The sequence below is a fragment of the Pipra filicauda genome, unplaced genomic scaffold, assembly GCF_003945595.2.
Source record: "Pipra filicauda isolate LSUMZ 115617 unplaced genomic scaffold, ASM394559v2 scaffold35_size7292922_pilon, whole genome shotgun sequence".
Taxonomy (NCBI): domain Eukaryota; kingdom Metazoa; phylum Chordata; class Aves; order Passeriformes; family Pipridae; genus Pipra; species Pipra filicauda.
Genome location: NW_024104487.1, coordinates 27872 through 46464, shown reverse-complemented (window position 1 = coordinate 46464; position 18593 = coordinate 27872). Strand labels below are relative to the sequence as shown.

Below are 18593 nucleotides of genomic sequence, written 5' to 3'. Positions count from 1 at the left end.
AGGGAGGGGGAGTGAGCGGGGGGAGAGCGGGATGCGTGTGCTTAACTTCGGTCATTAGGCGTGTAATTAACTTCGGTCATTATTGTCTGCGCTGAGGGTTAAACACGACCAAACAGCTACGAGGTTATGAGTGTAAGACAGCGCTCTAAGGGCTCCCTGTGTGTGCATCTCTATAAAAACCTGTGTCTGTGTATATACACCTAGGTATGTATATGTGTGTGTGTGTGTGTGTGTATACACTGTATATAAATAGATGTGCGTGTACATACACACTTGTTTATATATATGTGTGTGTGTGTGTATATACCCTGTATATAAATAGATGTGCGTGTATATACACACTTGTTTATATACGTGTGTGTGTGTGTGTGTGTGAATATACACTGTATATAAATAGATGTGCGTGTATATACACAGTTATGTATATATACGTGTGTGTGTATGTGTATATACACGCTTGTATGTATATATAAATTTTTAAGAGAAGGGGTCACGACAGCACATAAAAGTAATAGATGTGAGAGTTTCTGTTCTTGCTGGGTTGTGACTTCAGGTCGTGTTCTTAAGTTAATTTTACCGTTTGGGGTTTATTCTTTATATTAGGCTTAAAAAGTGAAATGAGGCGCTGAGAGGTTATGGCTTGTTGGAGTCCAGGTCAGGACTTGACAATAAAAGGAATTGTTTCCTTGACAATAAAGAGGTTTATCCTCTGCATTTAAGGATAAATTAATATGCACAGGGCAAGATTGGGAACAGGTTTAGCAGTAGCTTTGTGTGTGTGTGCTCGTGTAGTGAAGCCGTATCTAAAATCTCTATAATTTCCACAAATATATCTTGAGTTTGAACCAGCAGGAGAAAAAAAAAAAAAGAAGCCTAAATGGCCTATAAAAGGTGTACATTAATTTTTTTTGTGGTGACTGAAAGGCTTTTGGTGGTGACCAAACCTGCAGGGAGAGCAGTGGCTCCAATCCCGCGCAGCGAGAACACATTTATATCTTTATTATTCTATTTCCCGTGCTTTAATTAATTTCTAAGGTGACACAGTTTATAGGAGCTGTTGTGTTTTGTTTTTCATCCTCACTCCCAGCGCATTTGGGTGTAATTAAGACACACCTTGATGTCCATCCTCCTATGGACGCACTTTAAAAATAACATTTTTGGAAACTTACAACCCTGTTAGTCAACGCGATGCATTTTTATTGCACTGGAGTTGTACACATACACTGTGTATTATTGCCATGTTTTATGGATTTGGGAAGGAAATGAACCAACAAAGCCTTGAAGACAATTAAAGACAGAACACGTGGAGCTACACAGAATCACAGTGCTTAAATAGTGAGAGTTTTAGAGAGAGAATCATCCTTGATGGTTTGGGATCATTAGTGAGCACAGAGCACCCCCCTGCCCTGTTTTAAGGAACAAGGCTCAGTCTTTGAGGAAAGAATTTTTAAATTTAGAAAGAATTTTTAAGAGAGCAGACAGTGTTCATGCCGTTGCACGTGGTTTTACTTTCACAAGTCTAAACCAGGAAGATGCAAAGAAGAGAAAGGGGTGACCTTTTTAGGAGAAAAGAGACATTTCTTGCAATTACTGGTGCAGAATCCAGGCCTCCAAGCAGCCACTAAAGACACATTCCCTGGCTGAGAGAACAGACGTTACCTGGTGGTTGAAACAGGACCATTTACGTTAAGATATAAAAATATACTTTGTTAAAAGTTAATAAAAATAAATTTTTGAGGAGCGAGACAGATCCGCGTTGGGACGGAAATTCCATGTGCTGATGGGTTGAGTCAGGAAGCCGACTGGCCTAAACTGGGGGCTCCCCAACCCTCTTGGGATGTCACTGAAAAGAGGGTTCCTTCCTTCATTACCTCCTGTCAGTGAATCCCTGAAAACAGGCTTAAAAATCTGTCCTCGGAGCTGGGTGGATTTTTTAAGAGAAAAACAACAGCGTTTAAAAGTAACAGACGTGAGAGTTTCTCTTCTCGCTGGGTTGTGACTTCAAGTCCTGTTCTTAGCTAATTTTACCATTTGGGGTTTATTCTTTATATTAGGATTAAAAAGTGAAATGAGGCACTGAGAGGTTATGGCTCGTTTGAGTCCAAGTCAGGACTTGACAATAAAAGGAATTGTTTCCTTGACAATAAAGAGGTTTATCCTCTGTATTTAAGGATAAATTAATACATAAAGGTCAAGATGACTAATTCAGTGGAATAACTTCATTTCAGAGCAGCTGAACATTGATATAAATGCTCCACTGTGCAAAATTTCTCTCTGTAGTAGCACTGTGGTCTTGAATCACAAGAAACCACCAGTTAGATCTGTGGGACTTGTCTCTGAATGCTGATTTTAAAAATAAGCTATTTAGAATATGCTATTTAAAAATAATCTAAAGATTTAATACTAAACCTGAAATAATAATTAAAATATATATATATATATCTTTAAACAAAGAGAAGCTTAGTGAGATTCCCATGCAGGTGTAGTCTTTGGATGGAAGGCTAAGCTACCAAAACCACACCTAAAACGTTTTCCCTGCTGAAATGAACGATTCTGGTAGTTTTAATGACCGACTCCTATTCTGAACGCAGCGTTAATTAAAGATATGCACCGCTAATTAAGGTAGCACAGCACAGAGAAACGCTCCTCCCAGTTACCAGAGCCACAAAACTCCTCTGGAGGCGGGACCAGGTCGTTAGAGAGAGCGGGACGTGGCTTTATAGACAATTGGGGGGCTGGTGCTTTTTCAAGAGCTCCTTGACCAGCGTCTCCAGGGAGAAGAGGTGCTCGTCCACGTCCTCGGGGACGAGGCTGCGGATGGAGTTGGCCAGCTCGAAGAGGTACTCGGTGTTGCGGCCGCTGGGCCCGGCGGCGCCCAGGATCTGCCGCGCGATGTCCTCCAGCGGCGCGGGGCCCAGGTAGTTGGGGTTGTCGCGGGTGCCGATGTAGAGCTGCACCTCGAAGGGCTGCACCGACGAGTCCTTGGGGTAGAAGATGACGCTCGTGGTCCTGTAGCCCCCCTTCTCCCTGAAGTCCAGGTGCGCCATCACCTCGCCCTCCTGCCCCGCCGGCAGCCGGTAGGCCACGCCCCACACGCACCCCTGGACAAAGGACACCCAAAGGGTACTCAGGATTTTGGCAAAACTCTCTTAAACCAACTTTTGCAGTCCTGTGGCTGTTTCTTTGAAAGGGCTGCTTTATTTAGGCAGTTCATAGAATCAGAGAATCTCAGGAAAAGACCTCTGAGATCATCAAGTCCAACCCTTGATCCAACCCCGCCGTGGTTCCCAGCCCATGGCACTGATGCCACATCCAGTCTGTCCTTAAACACCTCCAGGGACGGAGAATCCACCCCCTGCCTGGCCAGCCCATTCCAACGGCTGAGCGCTCTCTCTGGAAAAAATTCCTTCCTAATATCCAACCTAAATCTCCCCTGGCACAGCTGAAGACCCAGCCCTTTTGTCCTACTGCTGGTTGCTGGGAGAAGAGCCTGACCCCCACCTGGCTACACCCTCCTGTCAGGGAGTTGCAGAGAACGAGGAGGTCTCCCCTGAGCCTCCTCCTCTGCAGCCTAAAGAACCCCAGCTCCCTCAGCCTCTCCTGCACTGCTGTGGGCTGCCCAGGTACCTTCAAAATCAGGCTACACCTTGTTCAACTGCAGGAGGTGATGCTGAAATTAGAGCAGACTTGTCACATCACTTGATGTTTACATCAAATGATGTATGTTTGATATATGTTTATATCAAATTCTGCATCTTACAACTGGGTGGCCAAAGTGACTACTCCAGAAAACACTTTAAAATGTCCCTTTGGTAATAACAGACCCAAACTACAACCAAGTTCTGAGTTTAGATTGATTATTTGAAACAATCAAGAGCCATTGGTGTAACTCCAAGAAACACTAGGAGAACTTTTCCCTAAAGATAATACAATTGTTTGCTTGTAAAGAAGCAACAATTAAGAGAGATTGGGAATTCAACAGGACATTCTGGACACAGAGACAGACAGGAGTTCTGTACCTCAGCATCTTCAACCAGAGTCACAACTCTTCCAGGCTGAAATGTAAAAGAAGAAACCATAACTCAGTTAGAGGCTTTTACCCTAAATCATGAGCAAAACTAAAACAAAGCGAGAAAAAAAACAATGAAAGACTCAGAGAACTAATCCAAGACAATCCCAATACGGTCTAGATCCAGTATAAATATTTTCTGAGAATAGCTTTTGATCTGTATCAGACTAACTTTGATAAACTGAATGTTAAATTCTGAGTGGACGGTGTCTGCAACACAGAAATTAAATGAAGGGCAGTCAGAAATGGGGAGGGTTTCAACGTCCTTGCTTTACATGTGCTGTCCAGACTGAATTCTATTCCAGTTTAAAACAGTGATTATTTATTAACAGTACAGTAACAGTGATAATTAACGGTTTCATTAATGTAAAACTGTCCTCAAGGAGCCCTTGGGGCCTCGCTGGACAGAGGGAGAATACCTTGCAAATGGCTTATTTTTCCCAAGAAGATACTTCTTTGTAGGGAGAGTAAGAAGCCAGTGTGTAAATACTGGAAACACAATAGTTGAAATTCCTTTTATAAAATTTTAAAGTATAAACCCCTATGCTGAACTACATCTGCAGTTTAAAATCGCTAATTTTGGCATCAAATGAGTTCTCTCCCAGCATGAGCCCTCTATTCCTGATCTGACTGATAAAATAAGGCAACAAAACTACATGAACACCAAATGATTCCTATTTCCTGAGGAGAAATAGGTCTGTTCCCGTGATTCATGGAAGATAACTTAGGTGTTCCTTTTGGAAAGTTTTTTCCATAGCTATTAATGCTCCCATAACTTGTGCCCTCAGTACTGGTCAAGAAGATTTTTGTAAATCGTGGATTGAAGAGACATTCTGGGGTGGAAAACAACTTTATCCTTACAGAACTGCAGCCTAACTGCATTAAATTGCATCTGAATTAATTTGATTTAATACGAAGGGAGGTACTGAGAGGTTCTTCGTGTTCAGGTGGTGTGTGTGGTGGGAGAAGGATCTGTTTGCCCAGGGAAGGGTAGGGTATTTAGTATATTGGTTTGCAGAGTCCTTGGCTCGCCTGGAACTACCCAAAACAAACAGTAAGGAACAAATAACTAACTACTTATTGATAGAGGGATTAATTACTGCTTGTACTACTGGGAGTAATTCTCTGACAATTTTTTTAAGTACAACTAAGGTGTAAGTTGCTGTATACTTTGAAGAGCTGCTTTTTCCTCGTTTTATTGCTGTTTTTTAACACGTATCAGGACTGAAGGAGCAGTGGCGGCTCAAGCCGTGTTATCTCTAAGCTCTGTGCGAGGTGTTTTTATCGTGTTATTTACACCTAGATGAAACTTCCTTCCACGCCACACACAGCGAGCTGTTATTTTAAAATAATCCTTAAAGCCACACACAGCAAGCTGTTATTTTAAAATAATCCTTAAGCTTTTTTTTTTTTTCTCTGCAGGAGGAGCTCTTTTAAAGCCTTATTCCAGGTTTACAGTGGAGTTACGGGGTGCAGGTTACACTTTATCCTCACTCCCATTATGTCTTCGTGACACTGGGAATGTCACTCCCTTGGGAATTTTTGTTTCTTTTCTTGTTAGTTTTCTGTTTTTCTTTTTTTTTTTTTTTTTTTTTAAATTTTATTTTCTCCTTTTCCAGTCGGGTTTTAAATATTTCCTCATCCGTGCATTTTTTGATCTGAGAGCAGAAGAAGTTGAAATACAAAGCGAGGAGGTTACTGCCTTTTCCCATTCCCTGTGCACAGCCCGGCGCCCGCCCCGAGGGGTTTGCCCTCACCGAGGGGTTTCCCCCTCAGGTATCTAACAGCCTCAAGAACAGCTCTGGCCGTTCCCGAGCCCCTCTTTTAGCAGTCCCTCACGCTGTCTGTTGTGTTTTTTTGCAGTCGTCGCCGGTGCCCGTCCGGCGGCGGGCGGGGCCTGTGCCCGGCCCGGCACTGAGGGCCGCGCTCCCCCCGGCCCCGGCGCGGCTCACCTTGCCCGGCACCCCGCGGTGGTCGGTGCTGCCCTGCCAGAAGCGGCGGCTGTAGCCCCGGACGCGCCCCACCAGCTTCTCCTGGTAGGGGAAATCCACCTTCCAGATGAGGGAGCCGTAGCCGAACACCCACATGGCGGCCCGGCCCGGCGGGGCCTGCGCGCAGCCGCGGGGCGGCTCCGGGCGGGGGCACCGGCACCGCCGCCCGCCGCCTGCCCTCAGGGCCGCGCGGGGCACGGGGACGGGCCGGGGCTGGCGCGGTCCCTGCCGACCGGGGAGAGCCGCTTATCCCCCTAAAGACCGCCCGCAAGTCCCCCAGATAACCACCTCCGCCCAACAGGCACCCAAACCCTGCAACCACCTCCCACAAACCCACCGCACTACCTCCCCGCAACCCCACTGACAGTCCCCCTCAAACCCACCGCACTACCTCCCCGCAACCCCACTGACAGTCCCCCTCAAACCTACCGCACTACCTCCCCGCAACCCCACTGACAGTCCCCCTCAAACCTACCAAACCACTGTCCCCCAACCCCACAAACAACCTCACCCCCAAACCCCGCAACCGCCTCCCACAAACCCCACAACCACCCCCTCCAAACCCACAACACTACCTCCCCACAACCCCACTGACAATCCCTCTCAAACCCACCAAGCAATCATCTCCCAACCAACCATGTCTCCCCCCCAAACCCCGCAACCACCTCCCACAAACCCCACAACCACCCCCCCAAACCCACCAACCTACCTCCCCACAACCCCACTGACAATCCCCCTCAAACCCACCAACCAACCGTCTCCCAACCAACCATCTCTCCCCCCAACCCCACAAACAACCTCCCACAAACCCCACAACCACACCCCCCCAAGCCCCCGAACTACCTCCCCACAACCCCACTGACAGTCCCCCTCAAACCCACCGAACAACTGTCTCCCACCAACCATCTCTCCCCCCCCCAACCCACAAACAACCTCCCCCCCCAAACCTTGCCAACAACCTTCTGCCAATCCCCACAATCAACCACCTTCTAAACAACCATCTCCCCCAACCCTACAATCTTCCCACAAACAACCACCTCCTAACCCCACAAACAACCTCTATCCCCAAGCCCCTCAACCATCTCCCCCAGCCCCCCAACAACCACCTCCTCCCAACCCCACAAACAGCCATCTCCCCCCAAATCCCACTAACAGCCATCTCCCAACCCCACAACCAACCACCCTCCTCCAAACCCAAAAAACCAAACCGAATCCTCTGCAAAACAAACAAACACCTCTCTCTTACATAGGTTGTACCAACACGCATCTCTTTTTTTTCCCCTCCTCTCTCCCTCCTGCAGAGTTCGATCCCAAGGATGGATTTCACGGAGGCCTATTCCGACCGGTGCTCGGCCGTGGGCCTGGCAGCCAGGGAAGGGAACGTTGAAATCCTGAGGAAATTAATTGCTCAGGGATACAGCATCGATGTCCCGGATAACAGGAGGTGGGTGCCCATCCACGAAGCGGCAGCACACAATTCCAGTGAGTGCCTGAGGCTGCTCATTCGTGCAGGTAAAGAGAACATAGTAAATAGTGTGGTTTTCTGCTCGATTGCCCTGTCGTAGAAAATAGAAACGATGTAGATTTATCGTGTTCTTAACTTGTTTTGGGAGTTTCTGCGTGGTTTCACAGCTGTGGTAAAGAGAAATTGGCAGGTTGTGGTTCGCCAGTGACATTTGGAAGAGGCACATTTGTAGGCCACACATCTCGAATAACTCCCTTGTTTTCTCGAAATAACTGTATTTTGGTACTTTGCTGCTGAATATCCCACTTTCCCCCTCCTCCTCCCTCTCTGTAGCCCCATCTGATGACTACATCCACTCGAGGACGTTCGAAGGGCTGTGTGCTCTGCACCTCTCGGCACGTCACGGGGCCTTGGAATGTCTCCGTGTCCTCCTGGAAGCCGGGGCTGACCTCAACGATGTCACCACCGATGCCACCACCCCGCTCTTCCTAGGTCAGCTTTCCTGAAATCCCAAAAAACCAACTTTAAATTAAGTTCCTGTTCCGTGTCCCATAGATTTGTAGCCTGAACACCAAGGTTTAGGCTCAGACATGGAGTGGCTCTGGAAATCCCCCTTTTATATTTATGGATAAATCTGTTTCGGGCAGTGTTTTAAAACAAAACTGTCAAACCAAATTGGTTTGCTGCATCACCTTTTCTTTGTTCCTAGCACAGGAAAGCTCTAGGAGGTACAGGATTACCATATGGATGAGGCTGTTTCAAGTCCTTTTGGTTTTATTTTAATTCCTCCCTACCTCTTGCGTGAAAAGACTAATTTTTGCCATTCCTAGTTTAGTAATCAAGGTCCACCATTTTAGCATTTCTTCTATGATTTATGTTTGACATAATTAAATACTTTAAACGGTGAATCCTCAGGGTCTAACTCATCTGATTAAATGTGTTTATTGTTTTACCTCCATAGCCAGGCAAACATCACAGGTCCCGTTTTACCTTTGTTTCCAAGTCTATTCCAAGACAGGGGGAATTTGGGCATCCATGCAGTTCATTGTCTACTGTGGAACTGTCTCCATGTTCCATGGGAAAGAGGGAGGAGAGAAACTTGCTTTTGTTATCTGTCTTAACACAGTGGAGGTGGAATTTTAACAAGTTTAACTGAAAACTTCATGGATAATTTCCATTCTCCAACACGGTTTTGGGGCGTAAACACAAAAGACAGTAAGAAGAAATAAGACAAATTTAAAATAATTCTGATTATTATGTCAGGAAGTTGGCAGTGAGACCTTTTGAGTTTTTCAGCGAGTTTGTAAATCCAAATATTTAAATTCTTTCTTTTGAAAGTTCTTTAATAATAATTATTTTTCCTTTTTTTTTTTTTTTAATTACTGTTCTACTGAAGCTGTTGAAAATAAACACACAGAGGTCATAAAGTTTCTGCTCCAACACGGAGCAAATATTGAAGGTCCTCATTGTTGGTCTGGATGGAATTCTTTGCACCAAGCTTCTTTTCAGGTAACCTTTAAGCACATCCTGTAATTTCCATGTCACTGGTGTGTTCTGAGTGATAATTTATTTATTTTATTGCATTTTTATTGGATACATTTTCCTAACCAACCTAAGCAGTCATAAGGTTGTACTTACAAATATGTTGGCTTCATGGTGCTAATAAACTCATTTAATTACCATTTGTACTTATCACATAAACGAGCAAATGTGATAAATGAATTGAAACTTGTCTGATTTATTTGACCATTAATTATTCAATGCATCTGTAGAATACTGACATATTGTGTCTTATTTCAGTTTGGAGTGTGTGGGGGGAAAACAGGTTATGTAATTTCCTTGCTTTTCCGTTGGTTGAGAGTAAAAATACTTATTTCAGGGTTCCACTGAGATAATGGAAATCCTCCTGGAGAAAGGGGCAAGCAAGAACTGTAGGGATGACTTTGGAATTACCCCCCTGTTTGTCGCTGCTCAGTATGGCCAGCTGGAGAGTTTGCGGCTGCTGGTGTCCCACGGTAATAATGAGCCTTCATTTCCCTTTTTGAACCTTCATCAGCTGTCACTAAACACAATTTTAGTTCTGCTCTTGCACGTAATCTGAAATTTTAGGTTGGGGTGGTTTGTTTTTTTTTTCTTTCCTTATTGCTGTGGAAAACTCGTTGAGTTTGGAGTCACACCGGGGAAAAATAATCACCGGCCAACGTGTGACTTTGGTTTTGTTTTGTGTCAGGTGCAGACCTCAACTGCCAGGCCAAGGACAGAGCCACCCCCCTGCTGATTGCTGCGCAGGAGGGACACTTGGAATGCGTGGAGCTGCTCTTGGCAGCAGGGGCAGACCCAAACCTCTACTGCAACGAGGACCAGTGGCAGTTACCGATTCACGCCGCGGCTGAAATGGGCCATGCAAAGTAGGTGGTGGGAAAGGCGTCCAGAAGATTCTGGTGACACAAATATAATCCCCAGGGAGGAAGCTCGGGCCTAAAAGGAAGAAAAATGAGCGTTCAGACTGATTTGTAGTTTAGAAGTCCTGATTCTTTTCACATTTTAAATGCGTGTTAGTAGTCTCTTTCAAACTGACAGAGAGTAGGTTTAGATGGGATATTGGGAAAAAATCCTTCCCTGTGAGGGTGGAGAGGCCCTGGCACAGGTTGTCCAGAGAAGCTGTGGCTGCCCCATCCCTGGGAGTGTCCAAGGGCAGGTTGGATGGGGCTTGGAGGAACCTGAGCTAATGGAAGGTGTCCCTGCCCATGGCAGGGGGTGGAACTGGATCATCTTTAAGGTCCCTTCCAACCTCAACCATTCTTTGGTTGTATAATTTTTAATTCGGCTTCTAACCTGGATTTGATCCACTTTCTAATGAGTTTAGAGGGTTTTCCACAGTGCTGAACCAGATACCAATTCACTTCATGGCCATTTTACTCTCCATTATAAAACATAAATGACATGGCTTTATACATGGCTCAAACAGCTGCTAATTAGAATTATATTCCTAACCAGTAAGTAGCAGAAGTAATTATGTGCAAATATTAAGTTAGCTGAACCAGTCAGAAAAATCAAAGCCACAAAACAGTCCCTTTAACCCTTCCAGAAATGCATTTGTAGCTTTGGCCAGTTTGAGTGATACAAGTCAGTTCCACTGCAGAAAGCCAAGAGTGGAAGGAAGTTTCTGGAATAGCAGGACACTGGGGAGAAGGAGCTCTCAGGAACTCCATGATTTGCACATATATTTGCACATAACTGGTGACCCCTAAGCAGGACCAGTAAGGTTCAGTAGTAAAGGAACTGGTGTTTGTCACTAATGTGATGTAGCCTGGAGCTGTGAGCTATGAACAGAAGGAATTTTCTGTTCCACTAAATATTAATTTTTATTTGCAACTCACATTTCCAGTTTGATTCCAGACTTCAGAAAAGTCTGGATTTAATGTGCAGCTCTAAAAATGAGTGGGGGATAATAGGAAAGAGCTGTCCCTGGTTTGGATTAAAATATTTATTTCCAGCCTAGATCCATGCCAAAGCACGGTGTTTGCCAAGGACCTGTGTATGGAGTTATCAAGGTTGTTCTGTGCAAGCTCGGGAGTGAAAAATCCGGATTTTCTTCCAAACCGTGTGAAAAATGGCTGTGTGTTTAAAATGAATCGTGGCACGAGATCAGAAACCAGTGGTTTGATATATTTGCAGGATCCTGGAGCTGCTGATCCCAGTTACTGACCGGATCTGTGACAAGGGCAAGGGCAAACTGAGCCCTGTGTATTCCGCCATATACGGAGGGGACGGGGCGTGTCTGGAAATGCTGCTCAAACAGGGCTTCAGCCCAGATGCTCAGGAGTGCCTTGACTTCGACTGCAGATCCCCCATGTGCATGATCTTCCAAAAAGAGTAAGGAAACCTCTTCTGTTTTGAAACTATTCATGCTTATATCACCTTTTATTTAACTTCAAACGTGCACTTTCCCACCTTCCTCCCTCAGTTGTTGCCTGTCATTTAGCATTTTTTCCAGAATTCTGTTTAGTTCCCCCTTTGCAGACACTCCTCCTTGGGAATATTAATGCCAAGTCCTGCTGTGTGGCTCGTGTGCTGCATTAGGGAAAACATCTTCAATAAAGGCTTTTAAATCTTCTTTAAACCCAGATTCCAACAGAGCTTTTCACTTATGTGGATCAAAATTGATGGCTTAGGTGCTGCCTTTAAATTCATTAGAGGTTCATTAGTGGGGAATTTAGTCCATGGCATGCTCCTAGGAAGTTGTCTTTAAAAATCCTTGCCTATTGTTTTTTTCCCCCCCTTCTGTCCTGGTGTTGCTTAATAATAAATAATTTAAATAATTTAGGAAGGGATGCAGAGCAGGTAATTACTTAAATGTCCTGTGAATGAGACAGGTAACATATATCACCACTTTCCTGAAGAGATGTGCCCTCTAATCATTAACCAAGCTAAAAAGCAGCGCGCTAATTATCAGTCATAATCTCAGTCGTTATCACGCCGTTATCACGTCATCACCTTGTTGTGATGGATAACGACAAAAGGATTGCAGTGAAATGGTTTTATTTTTAAAACCGGAGCTCCCTGCAAATACGGATGCTGAAAGTGGGAGATGCTTTCTGAGGGGATGTTCCTCCTCCCTGTTCCCAGGTATTTTCACTTCATCGACGTTCTCCTGAAGCACGGGATCACCCTCCGGGCCGTTAACTTGGGACACTGCCTGTGCCATAAGAAGTTCGCTTTGTTTCGGCGCTTCCTGAGGCTGGGCTGTTCCCTGCCCTCCGGGGAGGAATTAACGGATTTTATCCACTACAGCAACACGGTGCACAAGGAATACAAGCAGTGGCTGCCCTCCCTGCTCCTGGCTGGCTTTGACCCCCTGAATTTCATGTGTGCCCTCTGGTGAGCAGAGCCCCTCTCCCCTACTTGCTAAATACCACGGGCAAAGCTTGGGTTATAACCTGGGCTTTCCCAGGATGGGCCTTGATAATCAGTTGCCACGATCAGGAATGGGAGGGGCTGTGGAAAGTCTGAGATAAATCATTCGCACGCCACAACGTCTGGAGCCAGGAAAAAAAATCGGTGTAGGAAGAAAGCCAGACTGGAGGGAGGTTGCTTTATACCACTCCCCCGGAGAAAGGCATCACTGCCCGACTTCTATATAGAACATCTCTTAAGAGCCCCCAAATTTAGCTCAGATTTTGTAGGTGTGTGTAAATACTGTAATGCAGCAATGGTAAGAAGGATTTCAAATGGGAGAAATAGGTCAGGAGAGATGGGATGGGAAGCAAATGGGAAGTGAAGCCGGGCCAGGGCTGGGAGGAGAGGAAACGGATGCGATTCAAGATTGTTAAACAAAACAATGTGGCAAATGTTCCAGTCTGGGCTTTATTTTTTTGTGTTTTGTTTTTTTTTTTTTTAATTTAAGTTTTTCCACATACAAATAACGGCTTGGTGATGTTTTATATTTAGTTGGGCACTACAGAATTCAACTCCTGTTTAAAGTCCTGAAATATTTGTATTTTCTGCTGGCTGTAGTAAACACCCCACAAGGTTGCAACTCAGTGACTGAACAAATCTCACTGTCCTTGCATATCCCACATGGTGCTTTTTGATATTTTATTCCCTAACCCACAAATACTTTTTATAGCAATTACTTCCTCTGTTTAAACACCCACTTTTTAATGTAACACCCATCACACCGTCATCTAGAAAAATAACTTAGTTTTGGAAGGAAACGGAGGGAAATAAAATTACATCAGTAAAGACTTGTGCTGTAGAATTACTTGGGATTTCTCTGTAGTGGCTTCCTGTTTCTAGGCTTGGGATGAAGGTTGTTAAGGATTTGTCAGAAAAGCTCTCTCTCTGTGTTGTTCTCATTATTCTATTTATGCTGTTGTGTAAAATGGTATTTCAGGGGAGTTTTTGTCATGCAGGATTTTCTCTGCGAGTGAGAACGTCCTTAACTTTGTCCTGGAGTTCATGAACTGGAGCAGACTTCCTCGAGGTGTGGAGGAATACCTTTCCCAATACAAGGAGAAGTTCACCTGGACTCCCAAGAGCCACTTTGGTAAGCAGAAGAGGCAGGAGAAAAAAAAGTCTGTGTGTATGCCAGCTTCCAAGTTATTTTTTTATTTGATATTCCAAATTATTTTTTTAATTTGATTTGTATTTCCAGTGGGGTGTCTGTCCTGTTCTGTCCAAAGCTTTGGACGGTAATTAAAATACAAACCATAAAAAAAATCAAATCTGCTCAAAAATGTGGTCAGCCAAAATATTCAATTGGTTGCCCAGAAATTTTTGGCAGTTCACCCTTCAGAAAAGCAGCTTTAACACAGGTGTGACCAAAAAATTGTGCTCAGGTGTCTGTTAGTGACTCCTTTCAAAGCCAGTTCTTCTTTAAAAGATCTGTAATGATTTCTGAAACGTGTAGGTGATAATGTCATTTAATAATGCTTCCTTTGGAATGTTTGAGGCCAGAAGGATGTTTTTGGAGCTAAAAGAAAACCACAACGGTTTATTTGGGGAAATTGAGGTGAAGTTCCCTCTTTGTTTCCTTTGCTATTAGTAAATATATTTGTGTTGTAAGAGCACCCAGTGACCGCAGCTGAAGAGGGAAAGGGAGCTGGGGGGGCAAAGGAAAGGGAACAGAAGAATTCAAGGACCTGCAAATCCCTTCACTGGGGAGAGCTGCCGGAGCCCGGGGTGGGATCCAGGGAACTGCAGGCGGTCCCACGGTGTCCCTGATTGACTCGGGGTTCAATTTTCCAGCCTTCATTCCGCCCCTGTCTCACCTGTGCCGGCTGGAGATCCGGTCCTTGCTGAGGAGCGACCGGCTGCGCTCGGAGCGCGCCATCCGGGAGTTGCCGCTGCCGGTGTGCCTCCAGGAGTACCTGCTCTACCTGGACGTGCTGCGGGTCAACGCTATCCCAGACCTGGAGGATCCCCCGGGGCAGGGAGAGCAGGCAGCTCCTCCCACCGCTCCCTCCGTGGCTGAGGATGCAGGGAGGAGTGACACCAGCAACACCAGTGCCTGAACTCCGCAGGTTTTGTAACGGGAACTGGGAGACACGACTGTAAATACCCGCTGTAAGAATTCTTTTCAAGCTGTAGTTTTATACTACGTCTATAACTTTGCTACGACTTCTATGATTTATTGTTTAAGAAGCCTGTTGTAGCTTTCGAAGCGAACATTTTCTGGTTTTGTTTGTTTTTTTTTTCCTAACTCTTAGGGGATAAAATGAGCTTGTTCAATGAACACGGCTTACAGAGTGGTCAAAATCTGTCAGTCGACGCTTTATTCCAAGTACAGCGTTTACCAAATGGCACAACCTGACAGTCAGGGAACACAGTATTGCATCATTATTGCCAATTTATGTGTTGGGGAGGAATGTAGCTGAACCAGAGAAAGGCAAATAACATAAGAAAGGAAATTGTTTGCTGAAGGAACAGTGGTTCTCTTTTTTTTTTCCCTTCCCTTGGTCATCAATATTTGGCGGAATGTCGGAGCTGGAGGCTTGGAGCCTGCGCCCAGTCCCTCCCCTTGCTCAGCCCGGGGCAAGGCAGGGAATGTCCCCATGGGCACCACCGTGTGCCAACAAAAATCCCTCCTCTGGTGAAGTGAAAAAGGACCCTCCGTCCTCATGGCCGGGCAGGGACATCTCGAGGAGCACAGCAGGGTCCCTCGCTGGGAAAGCCCTCGTCCTGCAGAGGAGAAGCTGCTGGGAGCACTGGGATCACTGGTAGTAGATGCTGAAGGCGTGGAGGATGTACAGGAAGGCCGTGAGGAAGGCGAAGAACTGCACAGGAGGAAGAAGAGCACAAGCTGGGGTGAGCCGGGAGGGTCCAACCCCACCTCCTCCCAGTGAAGCCTCCCAGCCTAGAGCTCTCCCCAAGCCTCAAAGGAGAGGCAAAGTTCCCAATTTTTCCCAGGAGCCAGCCCTGCAAGGTGGACCCTGGAAGCTCATGGTGGCTGCACAGCACAGCCAAGGTGAGGAGCTGAAGCTCTGCCCGGTGAGACGCTGCCGGGCTCGGGGTGGCTCTGCCATGGCTTTAATGTTTGCTGCTGCCTCTCCCGGGGGAACTGTGGTTCTCCAGCCTGCCCGGGGTGCTCTGGGCCCGCTCACCGAGGCGGCACTGTTGAGTTGGTAGTAGAGAGGTGAGTTGGAGCTGAACTCAGAGTTGATGGTGGCGTTGGCCTGCAGGACAGCGGCGCTCATGTACAGGATGGCCGTGGCACCGTGGTACAAACTGTCCTGCAAAGCAAGGCTCGGGTGAGTGCTCCAGAGGGACACACAGCCGGACAGGGCTGGGATGGACCCTCCCTGCCGACAGCTGCCAGCGTCCCGGCCCCTCCTTACCAGCACTTTCCAGTTCTCGCTGTTCCTGTGGAAGCCCAGGAGGTAGCTGAGGAGGAGCAGCAGGGAGATGAGGCAGGAGGTGAGGGACACGTACATCACCCATCCCTGCAGCAGCGGGAGGGACACGGAGGTAGCGGCGACGAGGATCCACACCCAGGTCCCACAGAGCTGCCGGGGACAAACAGGCGCCTCGGGTGAGCACGGGATGAGGAAAACTCCTTCCCTCTAAGTCCCTCCTGGGCTGGCCCCAGCACCAGCGGAAGCCCTGCATCCTTCCCGGAGCATCCCGGCACGACAGCGGCACCGGTTTCCTTGAACACTCATGGGAAGTGAGTGTTCCTACGAAAGGGAGAGGTTTGCTGCCGCCTTCCACACAAGGAAATGTCTCACCCTGAGGCGTTTGGTCCTTGAGCAGAAAATTGGGCTTTTATCTGGGAAAGGTGAACGGCCACAGCGTCGCCCGGCCCTGCCCCGCTCGTTAATTCTCAGGGCTTGAAATCCAGCATGAGGAGGCCTCCTCACAGCTCCCCGCACCAGCCCCGAGCCAGTAGCTCGCTCTAGATCCACCCAACAGGTTTACTGTGCACAAACAGCACCAGGGGTTTGTCGGGATGAGCCTGTGCCGCCCTGTGCCACCCCAGCTCCGGTGGGCGAAGCCCGGAATTGCTGCGGGGAGCTGAGCCCACTGGCACAGCAGGGATTGTGCCTGTGGAGCAGCGGGGTGTGGGTCTCCAGCCCAGTGTCAAAGTACACCAGCTATTATTGCAGCCAGTCGCACCGGGTGCCCTCTGGACCCACGAGCACTTGAAAGAATCGTGGAATGTCACACATCAGAAGACGCCCAATTGCCTTCAACCCCTGGGAAGGCTCGATACAGGATAGACACAGACAGGCTTGATACAGAGAGCGAAATTCCCTTGATTTTCAAGCAGTTTCTAGGTGCTAACAAGAGCTGCTTGTGCCCTGAGGAGCCAGCAGCTCTTCAGCCTCTCCCAGCCCTACGGCAGCCAGTGACCCTGGGATGGAGCTGGAGTGTACCTTGTCCTCAAGCTGTTCCAAAAAACCCCGTCACGAAGACCACCTGTCCAGCACAGGCTCAAAGACAAGATGTTACTTCCCACAACTGCTGTGTCCAGGATCATTTGGGGGCTGCTCCCAGGAATTTAGCCATGAGCCAGGTGCCGTAACGCAGCGGAGCTCGGGATACTCACGATCTCGGGCAGGATGAAGGCGTAGGGGATGGTTTTGAAGACGGCGGGTCCGGAGGGCAGGGCGGTCTGTGTGGAGGCTGTGGAGGGACCCACCGAGGCCATGTCTCCTCAGCTGACACCAGGATCACTCGGCTCACCCTCGCCTGCACCGGGTTTTAAGGGACACACCCGCGGGACGTAATCACAGGAACCAGCCCAGGCTGGCACCGCGCCGGCCCGGGAGCCCTCGGCACCCGCCCGGCACTGCGGCTCCACACGCCCCTCTGCCAGGGCTGGGAGGGCAGCGGGACCCCGGCCCTGCCACACCGTCAGTTCAAGGTCATTACCCAGAGGGGAGAGGAGAAAACTTCCTACACACCGGGGCAGAAATGTTTCCTGCAAACAGTTGCTGTCCTTGGCACGCTTCCAAGCCTGAAATATTTTCCCTTCCAGTGTTGTTGCCTCCTCCCCTTTCTGTTCAGGTTTCTGCTCCTTGTTCACATCAGACCCCTCCACGCCCTGCAGGCACATCCAACCTTCCAGAAGTGGCTGGCAGATGATTTCGACAGGCAACACCCTGGAACAAGCTGGGAGGGTTTACCCCTGTGCTCCCAAGTGCCCTGAAAGGTTTGAGAGAGAGTTGCTGGGATTTCTGCATCCTCATGGATGCACTTTGGATTCGGGAGGCACTCGCTGCTTCATCCAGCAGACTCTGCCTCGCCCCAGAACTCCCCAGTAGCTGATGGGATGGAAGGCTGAAGGTGACCCAGAGGGGACAGAATCACCTCACTAACTGGGGCAATGTGCTCCAGCAGGAGGACACTGTCCCGGTAAGATATCCCATCTGTGTTAGGAGAGTCAGGTGATGCCCCAGGAACTGCCAAGCCTTGTGTGACACAGACCAAAGATCAAATCCATGTTTCCTGTCTGAGCCCTTTCTAGGCCGGGGGAAGTGCTCTGTGGCATTTCCGGAGGCTCCAGGGCACAGGTGCTCCCGTGGGAGCTGCTCTGGGGCTCCGTGCGCTGTGCTTGAAAGATCTTGTTTTAAATCATTTCCCACCGGGCAAAACTGCCTGGCCCGGGCTTAAGTCCATCAGACACAGTGGCAATGTCCCCATCACGCTGCAGGAAGCATCCAGATGCTCCAGCACTGAAGGGAAACCGGATTAGTAACTTCCCCCTGGGAAGAGGCAGCACACGGAGACTGCGGTCACAAGGCACTCGGGGAAAAGCAGCTGGCACAGGGGGCAGCACGGAGGGAGCCATCCCAGGGGAGCCAGTGCCCTGAATTCCCACCAGCTGTTAGGTGTGTTAGGTCAGGCACATTCCTGTGAATGGCCCAGCCTTCTCCTGAGTGGGGGAGAAAAGCAGGCAAGCAGTCTAAAAATGGAGGAACGTGCCGTCCACGGGTTGGGCAAGAGAGGATTTTTTCCCCTCACCTGGCTGCCCTTGCTCAGCAGCATTCTTAAGGATCTCTGCTGTTCCCCTTCCCTGCTTCCAGCCTGCTGGGGGACAGGGACAAAGGTCCTTTTGTTCACC

At 47.9% G+C, this 18593-nt stretch overlaps 3 protein-coding genes across 4 annotated transcripts; 1 reads left to right on the top strand and 2 right to left on the bottom strand.

Annotated features, from left to right (window-relative positions):
* Positions 1-1174: 1174 nt before the first annotated feature.
* Positions 1175-6190, bottom strand: CHAC2 (ChaC glutathione specific gamma-glutamylcyclotransferase 2). The gene is made up of 3 exons (XM_027737410.2): positions 6022-6190; positions 4020-4055; positions 1175-3101 (listed from the first exon to the last, which is right to left on the bottom strand). The coding sequence occupies exons 1-3, from the start codon at positions 6154-6156 to the stop codon at positions 2718-2720; spliced, it is 555 nt and encodes a 184-aa protein (XP_027593211.1). The 5' UTR covers positions 6157-6190; the 3' UTR covers positions 1175-2717.
* On the top strand, positions 5881-14953 carry ASB3 (ankyrin repeat and SOCS box containing 3). Of its 2 annotated transcripts, XM_027737406.2 has the most exons (10): positions 5881-6105; positions 7362-7572; positions 7859-8017; positions 8922-9034; positions 9405-9540; positions 9756-9933; positions 11204-11401; positions 12155-12406; positions 13441-13574; positions 14276-14953. In XM_027737406.2, exons 2-10 carry the CDS (start codon positions 7377-7379, stop codon positions 14539-14541), a joined length of 1632 nt encoding a protein of 543 aa, XP_027593207.1. In that variant the 5' UTR covers positions 5881-6105; positions 7362-7376; the 3' UTR covers positions 14542-14953. The 2 variants fall into 2 exon arrangements, with proteins under 2 accessions (XP_027593207.1, XP_027593208.1); XM_027737407.2 differs by lacking the exon at positions 5881-6105 and having other exon boundaries at positions 7402-7504.
* On the bottom strand, positions 14782-17993 carry MALL (mal, T cell differentiation protein like). The gene is made up of 4 exons (XM_027737409.2): positions 17076-17993; positions 15865-16032; positions 15631-15759; positions 14782-15303 (listed from the first exon to the last, which is right to left on the bottom strand). The coding sequence occupies exons 1-4, from the start codon at positions 17175-17177 to the stop codon at positions 15241-15243; spliced, it is 462 nt and encodes a 153-aa protein (XP_027593210.1). The 5' UTR covers positions 17178-17993; the 3' UTR covers positions 14782-15240.
* Positions 17994-18593: the final 600 nt, after the last annotated feature.